The 17,557-nt window shown below is 42.9% G+C and overlaps 1 protein-coding gene across 6 annotated transcripts in view; it reads right to left on the bottom strand.

Annotated features, from left to right (window-relative positions):
• Positions 1-17,557, bottom strand: part of LOC138749300 (multiple C2 and transmembrane domain-containing protein 2-like) — a 328,465-nt gene that overhangs the window by 276,966 nt on the left and 33,942 nt on the right. For all 6 annotated transcript variants that reach the window (XR_011348548.1, XM_069910510.1, XM_069910511.1 and 3 more), the window contains exon 2: positions 8,325-8,838. Coding sequence is in view for 5 of the 6 variants with exons in the window: in XM_069910510.1 (XP_069766611.1) it covers positions 8,325-8,771 (447 nt within the window). In the remaining variant the exon portion in view is untranslated. The remainder of the gene's footprint in view (positions 1-8,324; positions 8,839-17,557) is intronic.

Here is a 17,557-nt window from a genome sequence, read left to right as displayed (position 1 = left end):
GTAAATGGTTATATTGTTATATGGTTAAGACCCTTAAAGTGTGGAGATACAGTGGTTAACGTACTTCAAACACAGCCAGTAGGCTGTCACAGTTAGTACAGCCAACACCAGCAACCCAGCTTAGAATCTGGCGCAGTCTGTTAGGAGTTTGGGGTTTCCTCTGGGCACTCCAGTTTCCTCCCATTTTCCAGGGTGGCACAGGCTCGAGGACCAGAAGGGCCTGTTACCATGCTGTATCACCCCTGGGGGATTTCAAATTCAAATAATTAAATAAAACTGAACTTTATGAAAAGTCTCACGGGTGGCTTAAAAAAAATGTTTGTTATTTTAAGAATTCTTGTCCTTCAGAGAGAATCAATCATTCCTACCCAAACTGGTTTATATGCGACTCCAGCCCCAACAATAGGGCTTAGTCTTAATCTGCTTCCTCATCGCTGGGCCAAACAGGGGAGGACTTTCGTGTTTCACAGTGAATAATTACCAGCATTTCCAGCCACGCCACTCAATTTCCATTAAAAAAAAATAGACCATTGCCAACAACTTGCGTTTTATTTTACTGCGGATACTAGAAATTGGAGACTTTTTTTGATTATTCAATCCTATTTCTTTACGCATGACCATACTGTACCTAATGAAAGCCAGTCCGTGCCGGTTCCACAATATCCATATCATTCGGACTCTATCCTTCCACGTCTCTCCATTCAAGTGAGCATCAAAATGCATCTCAAATGTTTCGGAGTCCACCACCTCATCTGGCAGAACGTTCCAGATGGTGGCCACTCTGTATAAATTGACACCCTCTGCATAGCCTACCTCTCACCTTATTTTTGATATCTTTTCCATGGGGAAAATATTTTCACTACCTATCCTTTCATAATCTTGGATACTTCCAGCAGATAACCTCCTTGCTCCTGGGGAGGGAGAGTGGGAGGGGCTGTGGAAAATTCATCTACTCTATCCAAACTCTCCCTGGAGTCCTCCAATCCGGGCAGCATCCTGGTGAACCTCCTCTGCCCTCTCTCCAGTACTATCACATTCTATTGCGACCCAAAAAATGCAAATCATTTTCTTTCAAGGAACGTTCATACTTGCTCCTTCCACAACCCAAATAATCTCAGGGGTTAATGTAAACCCCATTTCTCACATCCCCCCAACCCCGCCCTAAAAAAGGATGGTAGAATACTGATCAGTCATGTGAGAGAGCCAAACCATTTAAAACATTCCACAAAATGGGCTCATGCACAGTCTGATCTTATTGATCTCTTTGAGGAGTTGCAGACATTCATTGTGCTACAATGGCTAAACATGTTGCTCTTAATCCAAGTTTAAAGAATACACTCGCCTAACCTGGTCCTTCCATTAATCAGTAATTCTGCCCAGTGCCTCTCTCTGCTCTCCATGGCTTAGATGTTGCAACAACAACCGCATCTATTCTGTTTAATTCAATCGATTGTCTTGGTTAACCCTATGAAGGGCAGCACAGAGGCAATGCTTCTTTTTTCTAGAAAAGAACATGGAGCTTGGGGCTCAGACAGAGACACTTCCATTGTGGCTAATTGAGTGCGCAAGGTATAAAGGGCAAAGCAAAATCCACCATTGCCCAAGGAATTGTTTCAACATTGAGGAAGGTCACTTGCATTTTAAACTCAACTCAGCCCACATACTCCCCTCTCACAGCAGATGGATGCCTCTCCAATCTAGTGAGGGGCTTATAGCAGTATCTGCAGAGCTCATTCCCAGGTGCAGAAATCCAGCTGGGAAAACACAACAAACAGGTCCTCACGTGTTCCACCTGGGCTCACCCGCTGTTCAACTTGCAAAGTCAAGGACTGGGAAACAAAAAAAAAAAAAAAAATTCGATTCAGACGACGACATGGATTCCAGGAGGAATCACGCGGTCTTCAGGTCACTGCAGAGTCTGCTTGCAATCAGACGCAAATACTTATTGCGCAAATTCAAATCAGCCCTTGGGGGAAAAAAAGATTTGTGGTTTTGTTGACTCATTTTAGACTTAAAGTCACTGTTGATCTACCCTAAATCCACATGCAGGTAGTTAACTAAACAGATCCGACCTTATCTCTTAGGATCACATGTTCTTAGATTAATGGGGGGAGGTTGGATGGGAGGAAAAGAAGAGGGGATATTTGAAGGCAGAATAATGGGTACAGGCCACCCAAAGTGTTATACTGTGTGATGCACTGTTAGCCAGAATCAGACACACACAAGGTAAAGACTGTACAACAGGCTTTAATCCACAAAGACTTCCACAGAGCCAGGCTGGCTGTGGCTGCAGCAACTCTGTGTGAGGCCTCGGGAGGCCGGCACAGGCTTATATCCCGGAGGGTGATTGACACTCGACCGGGTGGGGCTTGATCCCTTCAGGCCGACTGATTGACAGCCGGCCAGGTGTCCTGCCCTCTTACACTCCTGCAGGTACAGAGGTTTCCCCCTGCAATAGGCCGGTGGTGTACCACCACATACTGTATAGCCCAACCCTGTGTCGGCAGCTGTCCCAACCACTTCACACTCATGGATGGAAGTCACCAAGGTGCCACAAGCTGATTCTCCCCAAAATCTCATTCGGCTTTGCAGCCTCCCTTTAATTTGGTTGACAAGTTGATTTCAGATTTATTGTCTGAGAATATACATGACATCCCAGAGATCCTTTTTCCTGTGGGAGAGGCAGAATTACCACTTATTGGTAACGCAAAAAATGGACGCAACATACACGTGTAAATAAATTTTAAAATGTAAACTGATAAAGAAATATAAACAAACTGACTGTGCAATACAGCAAGAATTTAAAAAAAACAAAGTGCAAGAATCCTTAAATGAGTCCCTGATTGAGTTTGTGGAGGGCAGCGGCTGTTCCTGAACCTGGTGGTGCGAGTCTTGTGGCACCTATACCTCATTCCTGATGGTAGTAGTGAGAACAAAGCGTGTGCTGGGAGGTGTGGGACCTTGTTAATTACTCCTGCTCTACAACGGCAGCATCCCCTGTAGATGTTCTCAATGGTGGGGAGGGTTCTGCCTGTGATACCCTGGACTACGTTCACTACCTTTTACAAGGCTTTACGCTCAGGGGTGTTAGTGTTCATATACCAGACCAGGACACAGCCTGTCAACACAATTTCCACCATGCAACGTGAACCCCAACTACTTTAGATGCCACTAGATCCCTCTGCCCCTTATCAACCACTGAAAGCAATTAGTTGAGGGGGTGGAGGAAGAAAAAGGCAGAAGGTCTACCCCCCCCCCCCCACACCGTTTGACTGCTTTAGTTGTGCAAAGTTTGGTTACAGATGCTGAGGAGTGCACAAAAATCTGCATTCATTACTGTGGTGGTCAGAAACCAGTGCCAAAAACTACACCTCAATGGATGCATTAGTCTATTCCCCACAAGTCATCCCCTTCGTTCTAAACAAAATAAATGCCAGATTTCGAACAGATAACAGTTAATCAATTAACTATTGAAATTATCAACTAATGCACCTGTGGCATGGTTTCTTTTGACCACTATGAAACCATTTTGCAATTGGAGCTGGAGTATCTTGGAGCTGGGAGAGTAATGCTTTTGACATTCCATTTATTTATTGATTTTTATTTTCAGAATCAAAAAAAATAAAAAAATAAATTTTATTTTTCACACTGTGAACCACATCATCCAAAATAGATACAAACATTTCCCTCTTAAATATACACAGTGGCATTTTCTCCCCTTTTGTCCCCCCTACCTTCCCTCCCCCCTCCAAAACCAATAAACATTCAACATATACAATAAAACCACTAAATAATATAATCACACAATGAAAAATAAACAAGAAAAATGCATCATCTACTTTTATACACTGGATCAAGTCGTTTTGTCTTCTTATCATTTTAGGGGGTGGAGGTCCATGGTAGGCCCTCTATGTTATGTTCCATATACGGTTTTCAAATTTGTTCAAATAATGTGACTTTATTTTTTAAATTACATGTTATTTTTTTCCAATGGAATACATTTATTTCCATGTACCATTGCTGTACTCTCAGGCTCTCTTCTGAGTTCCAAGTTGACATTGTACATTTTCTTGCTACAGCCAAGGCTATCATAATAAATCTTTTTTGCGCTTCATCCAGTTTGAGGCCTAATTCTTTATTTCTTATATTATTTAGAAGAGAGATCTCTGGATTCACAAAAAGGTATTGTTTTGCTGCAATATCACTGTGCAAACATTGCTATAAATTACATTTCAAAAATAAATAAATAGTGCAAGAAAATAGAGTGAGGTAGTTAGTGCCTGTGTTTCATTGCCCATTGAGAAATCTGATGGCAGAAGGGAAAAAGCTGTCCTTGTGCTCGTCTTCAGGCTCCTGTACCTCTTTCCCTGAAGAGGGCATGGCCTGTGTGATGAGCGTCCATGAGGATAGAGGCTTCTTTCTTCACACACCATCTCTTGTCGATGTCCTCGACAGAATGAAGACTGGCGCTCATTAACAGACCAAGTCAACAACCCTCTGGGACACGTCGCTGTCCTGTTCACCAGCAAATGATGCAACCTGACAGAACCCCCCCTCTCCACGGGATGTCCCAAATCTCCTCACAATGCCTCACAATGTGCAGCTGCTGGTGAGCTGCCTTCGTCATTGCATCAATGTGGAGGCTCCCGTACAGTGGGCCCTCTCCACTGCTGACCCCTCGCCGATGACTGGCTCGTGTTCCTCCTAAAGTCCACAATCAGCTCCTCGACACCAGCTGATTGATCTCCCCCCCGTACGCTTCCTTATTGCCATCTGTGATCCTGGTATCATCGGCATTTGAATTGGGCCCAGCCACACAGTGACACAGAAGGTGGGGGGGGGGGGAGAATGGTTGAATATGAAGCAGAAAGTAGTTTGCATTTATACAGTGCTCTTTGTGACCTCAGTCTAGTCCAAATCACAATTCACCTCACTGTTCGTGACACAATTACCCTGATGTGCAGGAAACACTGTCAAGTCAAATAAATTATCTGGGTGTCAAGTCAAATAAATTATCTGGGTTTTTTTTAAATGACTCTATAGTTATTATTAGTAGGAATGGACTCCTTAACTTGGCCTTCAACCCTGATAGGATGGGGTTTGATTATCTGTTTAGAATATGTGTTTTTCTCTCTTTTTTTCCCATTTAATAACATGGGTTCATATGTACCTTGTTTATCGTTACTTGATATTAACTTACTTTATTATTAGGCTACATGGATCTATGTGTTTTGTATATATTAAAATCAATAAAAAGATTTAAAAAATTATAAACACTAATGATAGTTGGCAGATCATCTGTTTTCTTTCCCCCCTATTTAGCCCTTAAAAATAAAACAGGTATATTCATGGAATTTCCAGGCCAAATAACACATTACTGGCAAGAATTAAACTGGAAAGTCTACAGGCACTGTGTTTGGAATCCAACAATAGCCGGGAAACAGGCTATTCAGCCCACCCTGTCCATGCCAACCAATGGTCGTTAATTCGGTCTTCAATCATTATGCCTCAGCATACAGTACAGAACAGGCCCTTCAGCCCATAATGTTGGGTCAATCTGTACAAATCTAATGGACAATAATCTAACCCTTCCCTACACCACACACACAAAACTATTTTTGTTCCATCCAATGTAAATTTGATGCAAGGTCCTATCGATACTAAACCCCACTCCAATAATCCAACAATTTAAGGCTTTACTCCCACATCATCCTTTATTCACATATTCATCTATCTTATCAAATTCAGTGGTGTAATGAAGTGGGGCATAAACAGGTCCATTCAATTATTCCCTACCCTGAGACACAACTCCTACAGGCCTTATATCTCCACAGTTCAGAGCGAGTAGTTGTCATTTTCATTTCCTTGATGAGGAAGGGTTCAGACCCAAAATGTTGACTATTCCTTTTCTCCCAGTTCAGTGATTTCCTCCATCGGATTGTGTTCGGAGAGTTTGCAGTGTTTCTGTTGGTCTCAGAACCAGCCAGTTATGCTGGTCAACAGTTTCGTCACTTTCTCCCCCTCTCCTATTCTCTTTGTAGAGACTGGTTTGCTGTACTGGTCTCGTATCCTTAATATTAGAAACGCATTACAGTGTGTTTCCGATTATCCAAAAACCATGCTACTGAAATTCTCAGTTATCCGCAAAAATGTTCAGCGGCAACATGACGCCACAAGTTGAAATAAAGTCGATTTTTTGTTTTTTCACTTGCCATGCTCAAGTGGGACTCTGACATGCTATTAGCGCCATTTTGAATCCAACAGAGCTCTCGTGTACTCAAGTGGGCTTCTGGCGCCATTTTGAATGTTGCTGCACTTATGTTTGTAAGCAGACTTCACTTCTTTTGGTAAGAATTAAACTATTTCATGCTGGAAAAACCTTTCCTCCTTTATTTTTGTTGTTTTAACCATTGAGCTGGGATCGGAGCGTGGACCTCGGCCTCCCGGGCAGGTTCTGCGACAGCGGTGGGGAGGTGTCAGGGATCGGAGTGGGGACTTCGGATGCCTGAGCAGGCTCCGCATCGGAATCGGTGATGGCTGATACAAGCATTCTGCTGCTTAGACTGGGCTGCTTAAGGCCATTTTTCAGATATCCTGAAAATGCAGTTAACCGCTACACGTCCGGGCCTGAGCGTTTCGGATAATCAGAAATGTTCCGCAAACAGATACAAGTAATAATCAGATATTCACTGATGAAATTAAACTGAACAGCAAAAAATCTTGTTCCATAGCGCTCACTGAACCCCTCACTGACTGACCCCGTTTTACTCCAACTCGAGTTGAGACAAGTTTATTTTAACCTGATTGTCCAATTACAGCCCATTAAAACAGCATTCTGGTCCTTGATGCAAAACCTGCAAACACACAACAAACAATACGCATGTAGGACAAGGTGGAGGTGGCAGGAAGACTCCAGTAATATTAAATTATTCGTAATATTCTCCACACATTCCCAATTTCCCCAGGCCCTGTCAATCATCTGCACACTGGAGGCAATTTACAGTGGTCACTTATTCTACTAACTAGCAAGTTCATTTATAGAATACTTAATATACAAATCAGCAAATTTGCACCAACATTTTAGTGTTAATGACCCAGGTTCAAATCCGCTGCAGTATCTGAGGAGCTTGCACATTCTCCAGCATCTCCGTGGGTTTCCTCCCACCCTCCAAAGTACAGAATTTGTAGGTCAATTTGGTGTAATTGAGCAGCATGGGCTCAAGGGCTGGAATGGCCTGTTACCATGCTGTAACACCAAATATAAGCCAAAAAAGGGAATAAATCGGAGCATCAAAACGGGAACCCTACAGTTCACAAGCCCACTTCGCACAGATCACGCCATTGTGGTCAGGAATTAACCCAGGATGTTGGAACTTTCGTTCTGTCCATCCCTCCCTCACCCGCCCTCTGAACAAAAACTAACTCCTTTTCTATCTTTCTCAGCTCTGATGAAGGGCCAGAGCGTTAAACGTTTCGCTCTCCACAAATGCTATCCGTGCTGCTGAACACTTCCAACTGTTTTTGTTTCCATCTCATCAAAAGTTGTATGGACCAGCATTGGCCGATAACTTCCCCCATCAAAGGGATCCCCTTTCTTCTCCAGGCATTCATTTCTGACAACTTGCACCGAGGCCCCATCATTTCATCAACTTCATGGTGCCAAGTAATTTTTTAAAAAAACTTGTTATTCAAACAAAAACTGACAAGGAAATAGCACTGGTATCTGTGCTGTGATTGGCTGAGGCCGCCGGCTGGATGCACCTCCCGAGACCGATCCTACCCATAGCCCATTTGCCTGCTCCTCATTCCACTGCCTCGATCAGTCAATGAGGTTGATGGCTGTTCCAGTCTCTAGTTAATAAAAGCGATGGCTGTTCCCGTCTCTAGTTAATAAAAGCCCATCAGTTTCACAACTTGCGTCTTTTGTGATTATTGATGTTGCATCATCGCCATAACAACTTTAAAATTTCTTTACAAATACTTTCCAGACTCATGACTTCAGAAGAAAGCTATTCACTCTTCAGTTTTTAACAAAATAAAAATTCAGTGCTATATTAGCTTTAAAGAATAGCATTTAATTTTGAAAACCTTGCATTCCTGGCCATCTAAAAAGCAAATTATTCCTTCAGTTCCCAGTCTCAAAATAACTTTTTGGTGGGACGAGTTTTTCAGCTTCCCACTGCCCTTTGGGTGAAGTATACTTTGACATCACCGCTGAGCAGCTTTGAATAAGATTCTGATGTAATTGCTTCTTCCAGAACATACTCTCTTCCTCTCCTCAATCAATTCCTTTCATCCTCTACATCAGGACCAGTATCACTTACCACAGACTTCGCTTCTGTTGTTTCATCGGTGAAGTTCCTTTCTAGCAGGCTTTCTGTGTCAATTGCGCTGGAATCGTTCACGATGGCCGATGACCCAACGGGTGCCGACGTTTCATTCTCCATAGAGGAATTTGTTGGTCGACTCGTCTCCCCTCCTTCTTGGAGGGCAGCCTGTTCATTACTTTCGTCTGGTTTCTTCACCGGGGTGGAGGGGCTGCTGTAGTAATTGAGAGCAGGGGACTGGAGGAGAACACTGGGGTAGCTCTCGGGGTAGCTCTTGCACACCTGGAGCATGTCCGGCTCTGACACGCTCATCCGCTGATCCAGGAGGTGTCGCTGCTTCATTGCTTTCCCTTTACTCGACACCTTTCCCTTGAAGCTCTGCAGAATGGGTTTGGTCTTTGCTCGAAAGGACTTCCACTTTGTAATCTCCTTTTGCTCATCCATGTTACAGGCCACCCTGATAGGTCACAAATTTGGAAAAGCAGGACTTCGGCCAGCATTCGTTTAAAACCTGTGAGAAAGGAAAGCAAACAATGGGAAGAAGCGTCAATGATCGTGACAGAGAAAATCCACACCAGAGCAAAGCCCCCAAATACACCATAGGGAAAGAGTAAAATGTCCCTTCATCAGATCCTGGTCCTTATCGAAAACCCATGGTGGAACGGAAATATCTTCTCAACACGGGGCCATTCATGCTGTGAATACTTAAACATGAACCATAGAACATAACAGCACAGAAAACAGGCCCTTCTGGCCTTTGAACTATTTTTCTGCCTAGTCCCTCTGACCTGCACCCAGTCCATAGCTCTCCATACCCCTCCCATCCATGTACCAGTTCAATTTTTTTCTTAAATATGAAAATTGAGCCCACACTCACCACTTCGGCTGGCACTTGTTCCACACTCCCAAGTTCCCCCCAATACACGTGTGTACAGACTTTTAGCAGAATAAACTTTTCCCTTTTCACTCTTAACCCATGCCCTCTGCTTTGCATCTCGCCTAACCTCAATGGAAAAAAAAGCAACTTGCATTGACTCAATCTATACCTCTCATAATTTTAAATACCTCTTTCTTCTACGCTCCAGGGAATAAAATCCTAATCCATTTAACCTTTCCCTGTAACTCAGTTCCTGAAGTCCTGGCAAAATTCTAGTTGATCTTCTCTGCACTCTTTCAATCTTTCCTGTAGTTAGGTAACTAAAACTGCACACAATTCTCCAAACTTACTCTCACAAATGTTGGCGATGTTAACAAGACTGAGGATCAAAAGATAGGGTGGGAGTGCATATGTGCTAAACTGGAGAATGAAGTTCAATGCAATTGAAACAAGTCCTTTAAAAGATGCATTTCCTTTCAGGGGAGATGGGGGCAGAAATTTAGAATGAGTCAGTGGCTCTCAACCTTTTTCTGTCAACGCACATACCACTTTAAGTACTCCCTATGCCATAAGTGCTCTGTGATGTGTGCGTGGAAAGAAAAAGGTTCAGAACCACTACATTGGGGAATCAAACAATCACTTCAACTCGCCGTGACCACCCTGGCCATCAAAATACTCCGATACTAAACTCATTTTCGAGCACCTGGCCCCTGATCTTCTGTGCAAATGTCTTAAGAAAGCAGCCTCTATCCTCAAGGACCCCATCGGGACAGAGGTACAGGTGCCTGAGGACAAACACCCAGGAGCACAAGGACTGCTCCTTTCCCTCTGCCATCAGGTTCCTGATGGACCACAGTCACTACCTAATTTTCCCACGAATTTATTTATTTTTAAATGCAATTTTATAACAGCATCTGCACTGTGTGATGCTGCCGCAAAACAACATATTTCATGACAGGTTCAATACAGTGTGCTGATATGACCACCAGCCTACTGCAGGGGGCAATCTCTGTACCTGCAGAAGGATCACCTGGGGGCTGACTCCACCTGGCCAGCTGTCAATCAGCTGACCCAAATAGAAGCCCGAGCTGCCCCTCCTGAGCCACCACAGCTAAAACTCGTGTGTACAGACTTTTAGCAGAATAAAGCCTGTAGTGCAGACTTTTGTGATTTGTGTCTGCTTGCTGCTACCATGGCGCATCACAGTCAGTAAATTCTGATTCAAGTATCCATTCAGACATCTGCATCTGCCTCATAATCAAGTGATTGGACAGTTGTTTAATGATGTAGCAGTGTCCAGAATCAGATTTGGCCAATTTTGCCTCTTCTCCCAATGTTTACTCCGCTCAGGGCACCTTACAAAGATTAAATGAACTTGGAACTCGCATGCTTTTGAAAGGTGGGAGGAGGAACTTATGAGGTCACGAGGAGAGCGTGTAAACTCCACTCAGGCAGCACCAGAGGCAAGGACTGAACCCGAGTCACTGGAACTGTAATCCAGAGTCTCCATAAATTGTGAGATGAGGAGGGGGTGGAAGGCAGAGTTAGCTGACAGAAGAGTAAAAATGCTTTGAACAGCCATGGCTCAATGAGGCAGATTATTACAGTTGTACAGGACATGGAGCTCACTCTTGAAACCAGCTTTTATTTCATATCCCTCAACACCCACCCCCTCCCCAGAGGGGGTGATGAACCTTCCCAAACCTCAGCCATCCAGCAGGTGAAGTGTACTGGTGGGACCGCTCCGAGATCTAGGGCCAGTAACGAAGGAAAGGCAAGGCGTCCTTCCAAATCAGGTCAGTGCAGAACTCAGGAGGGGGAACCGGCTGCAGGTAGCGAGCCAGCGGCCCCACCAAGGCGTTTGAAGTGGCAGGTTGAGGGAGGCGTCACTCGTGCGGGAATGAGTTTTAAAAACGCACACTTGAGTTCAATTTTGAGGTCTCTATTATATGCAATTTGCAATGAGACAAAAATTACAGAGCATCCCTTCATTTGGACATTGGGTAGAATACATGGTCATCAAATTTACAGGTTGGAAGGGAAGAAAATAATGAGAAATAAATCTGAGGAGAAGAAATCCTTTGGAGTTATTGCGTGGCACAACTTTGCTCAAAATTCTAATTAATGCCTCTGGAAAAGGTACAGAGGAAATGAGAACAGGGCGAGTGGAGCACAAGAGAGAGCAAAATAAATAACAAAAAATATGCATTCTTGATAGCCATAGAGTGACGGAGATCTACTGAGACCGACTCTTTAATGCAATTATTCTGACACATCAAGTAAATAAAGGGACGACAGTGACTCTTTAATAACTGACCTTAAAATTAGTCTTGACAGATTATTTGAATAGATTTTCGAAAAGAGCGGCACGGGTTAGCACAATGCCGTTTCCACACAAGCGACCCGGGGCTGCGCTGCTTATAAAGAAGTTTGTTTTTTTTTTTATAAACGTTCTCCCATGTCTGCGTGAGTTTCTCCCGGAGGCTCCGGTTCCTTCCTACCCTTCAAAACATATGGGAGCTATAGGTTAATTGGGTGGTGCAGGCTCATGGGCTGAAAGGGCCTGTTACTGGCCTGCATGTCCACATTTTAAAATTGAAGAAATGAATGAACGACAAAAAAAAATATTGAAGTCATTCAAAAATTTAAGGATTGAAGATTTGGCTTTCTGGATGGCCCAAACATCCATTCCAATACAGGGTTGTTCTAGCCAGACAGCAAAATGAAACACTTTGGTAAATAGGCCAACCCTGAAAGAAACATTCCACTTCTGACTGCTAGCCGGCATCAAACCTCCACCAAAAATTAATAACTGGAAATTATTCTTTTCATCACAACTGTACAAAATGTTCTGACAATGCAATTGCAGCACTCATGACACTGAAAGAATTCTCACTGCTACACTGCAACCCAATGGGTTACACTGACACAGGAGATGCTAGGTTTACAGCTGTCAATTTAAAGAACCACTTGCCACTGCAGGAAGAGCTCGTCACAGTTGTAACTCAAGTCACAAAATGGGTTGCTCGTTATGAAATTTTATTTTAAAAGCATTGCAAGTAGCAGTGTCAACTCTATGTAATACGAGACCATACCATCCAAATTAAATTGTTAACAGCCTTGAAGAGTGTTCAAAACATGTGAAAGAATTTTATGCTTATTTAATTTAAACCAAAGGCAGAGCAAGGATGAATGTGTGAAATTTGAGATGTGGTTTGGTTTGCAATCCTTGGTAAGAAACAGGAAGGAACTTGTATTAATCAACAACCTTTCACAATCCCAGCATGTCCCAAGCTGCTTAAAAGCCAACTATGTGCTTTAGAAATGCAATTGTTGAAGCATTAGGTGAGAAAGACTGCAGAGTCCACCTCACTGACAAAAGACAAAGGAGGAAAAACCCAACACCCAACCAACCAATTTTCCCTTGCAACCGTGTCTGCCTGTCCCGCATCGGACTTGTCAGCCACAATCGAGCCTGCAGCTGACGTGGACCTTTACCCCCTCCGTAAATCTTCGTCCGCGAAGCCAAGCCAAAGAATCTATGCTATAATCACAGAACAATCGTTCTTCCCCGAATTTCGCCTGATGTTTACTTCCATGATCAGTTAATCTTGGAACGCGTGCTTTTAGAACGTGGGAGGAAGGTGCGGATCATGGGGGAAACCCATCTGGTCACAGTGAGAATGTGAAAACTCCTCTCAGACCGCACCAGAGGCAAGGATTGAACCCGGGTCACCAAAGCTGCAAGGCAGAGGCTCCATTAGTTGCACCACAGTGCAATTCTTAGAGAGATGGGGAGGGAGAGGAGGGGGAAAGGAGGGATCATCTTATTATGAATGAAATGGACGAGTTAAAATACTTTGAGCAGTCATCACTCAATGAGGCAGATTATTACAGCCATATAGGGTGTGAGTTCACTCTTGAAGCCAGCTTTTATTACCCACCCTTTAACTTCTCCACATGGTCCTTCCCGAACCTCTACAGTCCTGCAGGTAACGTCCACTGGTGGGACAGTCTCAGGATTGAAGGCCGGAAACGAAGCACTTTCCAATTAGGAGAGTGTAGAACTCGGGAGGGGAGCCTACTCGTAGGGTGCCTGCCGTCCTGCTAAGGCAATAGAAGTCGCAGGTTTAGGGAGGCGTTATTGCATCACTGGACCACCGTTGATCATCAGGGCTTTGGGAATGGCCACAGACGTTTCACAAATCGCACTGTCGGAAAGAAAACCATTGCAGACATCCAGAAAAGTAGACAACGTTGGAAATTGTAGCAAAAAGAGGAACTAAACTAATATTTCCAACCATGTTGCATCACATTCTAATCTTTGGCTTGGCCCCTCCCTCCAGTTAGCTGACCTATTGAGCACTTCAGTTATTTTATTCCTTAATGTAAATTTGAGGCGATTTAATCTATAGAACAGTCGATCCATGCCAGCAAATTCATCCTTTATTGTGGAGCTCAACAATACCAGATAGGATCTAGATAGAATTAAGCTGCTCAATCATCCAACCCCACCCAAATGACCTCTCACCTTCCCATACACCTAAAGTCAACATCTTGCATTTCACGGTGTACATTTTTAATGCCATTTTCATTGGAAGATTTTAAAATACATTGGAATTGGTGGCTGTTGAGAGCAGTAGTTAACGTGGTCCTTTTGACAGACTGAGAAATAGGGGCACATGAGCACGTATGGCGTCTTGGTGGTGGGAATATGTATGAATGGTATCCAATCTTACAATCTCATCACTGAACAATCGTTCAAAACAAAACCAACATCAGAGCTATCCAAACAATCACAGGTACAGACAAGGAAGAACAGAGAAGTGGCAGATGGAGTTCAACCCAGTAAAGTGTGAAGGAACTCTGGAAGCTTGAACCTGAAGGCGGAGTAAAAAGTAGTAGCAGAATTCTTCACGATGCGGAGCAACAGAAGACTCAAAGATCCTTAAAGTTAGCGAGCAAGTTTATAGGGTTGTTAAAAAGGCATATAGTATAGCACTAGATAAATTAACAGAATGGTACAAACAAGGTGGTCTGCAGCTACCAAAATTTTTATAGAGCAGCACAATTAAGGTATCTATCATATTTTTATCAAACAAGGGAAAAAACAGATTGGACCAAGATAGAGAGAAATAAAATAGGGGAGAAGGTACCAGAACATATACTTTATAAATGGGATGAAAAGTTGGTGCTATATAAAAGCTCACCAGTACTGCATCATTTACTTAATACATGGAAGAAGATCCATGTAGAAAGGAATAAAACAAATTACCAACTACCAAAATTATTATTGACACAAAATCAACTAATCCCTTTCACGATAGATAACCTTTCTTTGAGAGAATGGGAGAGAAAAGGAATTAAAAGAATAGAAAATTATTTTTTGGGAAATAATTTATTAACATTTGAACAAATAAAGTACAAATATGGAATAACTCATGGTACAATGTTTGCATAACATCAACTGAAAGCCTACTTCAAGGACAAATTAGGAAGCAGCCTGAGGTTACCAGAAGGAAGCAGCTTTGAATATATGATTACAGAAACAATGATAATTAAAAGATTTATAACAAACATGTACATCAAGCTACAAGAGAAGGAAAATGATGAAATAAGCTATAAACCCAAACAAAAGTGGGAAAAAGATTTAAACAAAGATTAAAAAATGACATATGGGAAAAGTTATGCTCTGGAACTATGAAAAATATAATAAACACAAGGTTACGCATGATACAATATAATTGGTTACACAGGCTATAGATCACGCCCCAAAAGTTAAATAAATGGGATCCAACAGTATCAGACAGATGTTTTCAGTGTAAGAAGGAAACGGGAACAACATTACATGCAATTTGGGCATGTAAGAAAGTGGAAAAGTTTTGGGAAGATCTAAATCAGGTATTAAATAAAATCACAAAAAGCAACATATCAAAAAATCCAGAGATCTTTCTTCTAAGTAATATAAGAAGTAAAGAAGTAGGCCTCAAACTGGATGAATCACAAAAAAGATTTATTATGATAACCTTGGCTGTAGCAAAAAAAATGTATAATGTCAACTTGGAAATCAGAAGAGAGCCTGAGAGTACAGCAATGGTACATAGAAATAAATGTATTCCATTGGAAAAAAATAACATACAACTTAAAAAAGGTCACATTATTTGAACAAATTTGGAAACCGTACATGGAACACAACAGAGAGGGCCTACCGCGAACCTCCACCCCCTAAAATGATAGAATGAGAAGAAGACGAAATGAACTGACCCAGTGTGTAAAAGTAGATGACACAATTTTCTTGTTTATTTTCATTGTGTGATGACGCTTTCAGGCGGCTATATTTAGGTGCAGGGGAGGACCTCAGTGCTCCGGTGATTATCCCTCCCGGAGGAAGGTTACCAAGTGCGCCTCGCAGGCACCTCTTGCACTTTCAGGTGGCCTCCCGACAGCTGCATAGGGGTATAATATGTGGCTTGATAAGCCTACATTAACCAAGGAAACTTCACCTCGTAAATAAAAAGTTAATTGCTTATTTCACAGCAAACTAACTCAACTCCTAATGTGTTCGCAGATTAGCAAATGCCTGGAAGGCAAGACCTCACAGAAAGGAATGACACACCAGTGAACTGCACAACAAGAAACCAATGAGGAATCCCAGAGAAGTGACATTTCAGTGATGAAGATACATGAAACTGGAACGGTGGCCCAGTGCACTCCCTCAAATCCCACATCCTTGCACCCCTCAATAAAGAGGGGGGGGAAGAGGGGGGAGGGAGCCATGACCATGTCCTTCTTTTGGAATGGCACCCTAGCTCTCAATTTATGTCAATTGTCATTGCATGCACAACTCACAGGCTTGTAACATGCCCAGCGCTGACCTACACTGGAGGTAGGAGACCTGTTCAAATTAATTAAAAGACCAACCCTTACTAATTACACACTCCATGTGCAATTCTGGTCACCGCATTCTATGAAGGATGTGGAAGCTTTGGAAGAGTGCAGAAGAGGTTTAACATGATGGTGCTTTGAATAGAGGCCATCAGCTACAAGGAGCTCCTTGGGTTGATTTGTCAGATGGAGAGACTTGGCAGGTTGATCAAATTACAAGTAGCATTAATAGGTTGAGCAGTCATAATCGTTTTCATGGCAAAAAGATGCAAAATAGGAGAAGGCATGCATTCAAGGTGGGGGGGGGGTGTTTGGGATGGCATTTTAAGAAGTACAGGTCAAGTTGTTTTCAAAATATGGAGCGGAACAGTAGGTACCTAGAACAGGCTGCTAAAGTGGTGGTGAAAGTAGATACAATACAAATATTAAAAAGGTTTCTAGATAGACAGGCAAACATGTCAGGGATGGAAGGATGTGCATCGTGTGTGTGTGTTCCCATGGTAGAGGAATCTAGGACAAGAAGGCATAACTTCAGGATAAAAAGGTGTCAATTTGAAATGGAGATGTGGAAAAATTTCTTTAGCCAGAGGGTTGCAAGTCCGTGGAACTTGTTGACGCAGGCAGCTGTGGAAGTGAGGCCACTGAAGTATTTAAGACAGAGAAAGGAGAAAGCCAGAGCATGGAAATGAGTGGATAGATTAATCAGCTTATGATAGAATGGTAGAGCAAGCTCAATGTGCCTACTTCTGCTCCAATATCTTGTGATGTGCAAGCAGTGATTTCATTTAATTTGGCATTATATTCATTGCAGAAATAGTGGGCTCAAGGGCCTCAATCTTGGTTATGTTAAGGGTTCAGCAAAACTTGCACAAGGACGAGTCCCTCTTCCTTCTGGGAAGAGTGTTGCTTTTCTTTTAATTTACCTAGATCACCACCGCCCTTCCAAGAAGTCTTTGTACAGGGACGGTGCTATCAAGCTGCATCACTGATCATCTCCTCAGAAGAGGCAACTTTTCGGCAGGAGGACCAAGCATCAGGTACAGCCTTGGGCTTGGAATGCAGGCTGCCCACCCAAAGCCCAGAGGTTGCCTACTTTAGGAGGTGCAGCTCCCTGTTGCATTGGCCCAAGCATCCAGCAGAGGTGGACATCTGATCACACAGTGAGGAATCACCAGATCTTCATTTGGTGTCGAAGCAAACAGAAGACGCTCCAAAATTGGGTCAACTCCTCAACAAGGAAAAAGAGCCGAGGGGTGAGCCAGTTTAAGACGTTGGCAAGGTTCAACAGACAGGTACAAATAAGCCCTTACTCTTGGTGCACGTCCAAAATTAAGGGTCAAGAATTCAAAACAGGCAAACCACCAAAACTTCACTCAGACACCAGAGCCTGCAGCAAAAAGGAGCAAAGACAAAGGCATCTTCAAAAGAAAGTGTGATGAATACCCAAGAGAATCGTTTAATTTGCGTT

This window comes from Narcine bancroftii, chromosome 14 (assembly GCF_036971445.1).
Source record: "Narcine bancroftii isolate sNarBan1 chromosome 14, sNarBan1.hap1, whole genome shotgun sequence".
Classification (NCBI taxonomy): Eukaryota; Metazoa; Chordata; class Chondrichthyes; order Torpediniformes; family Narcinidae; genus Narcine; species Narcine bancroftii.
This window is presented reverse-complemented; position numbering and strand designations above follow the sequence as displayed.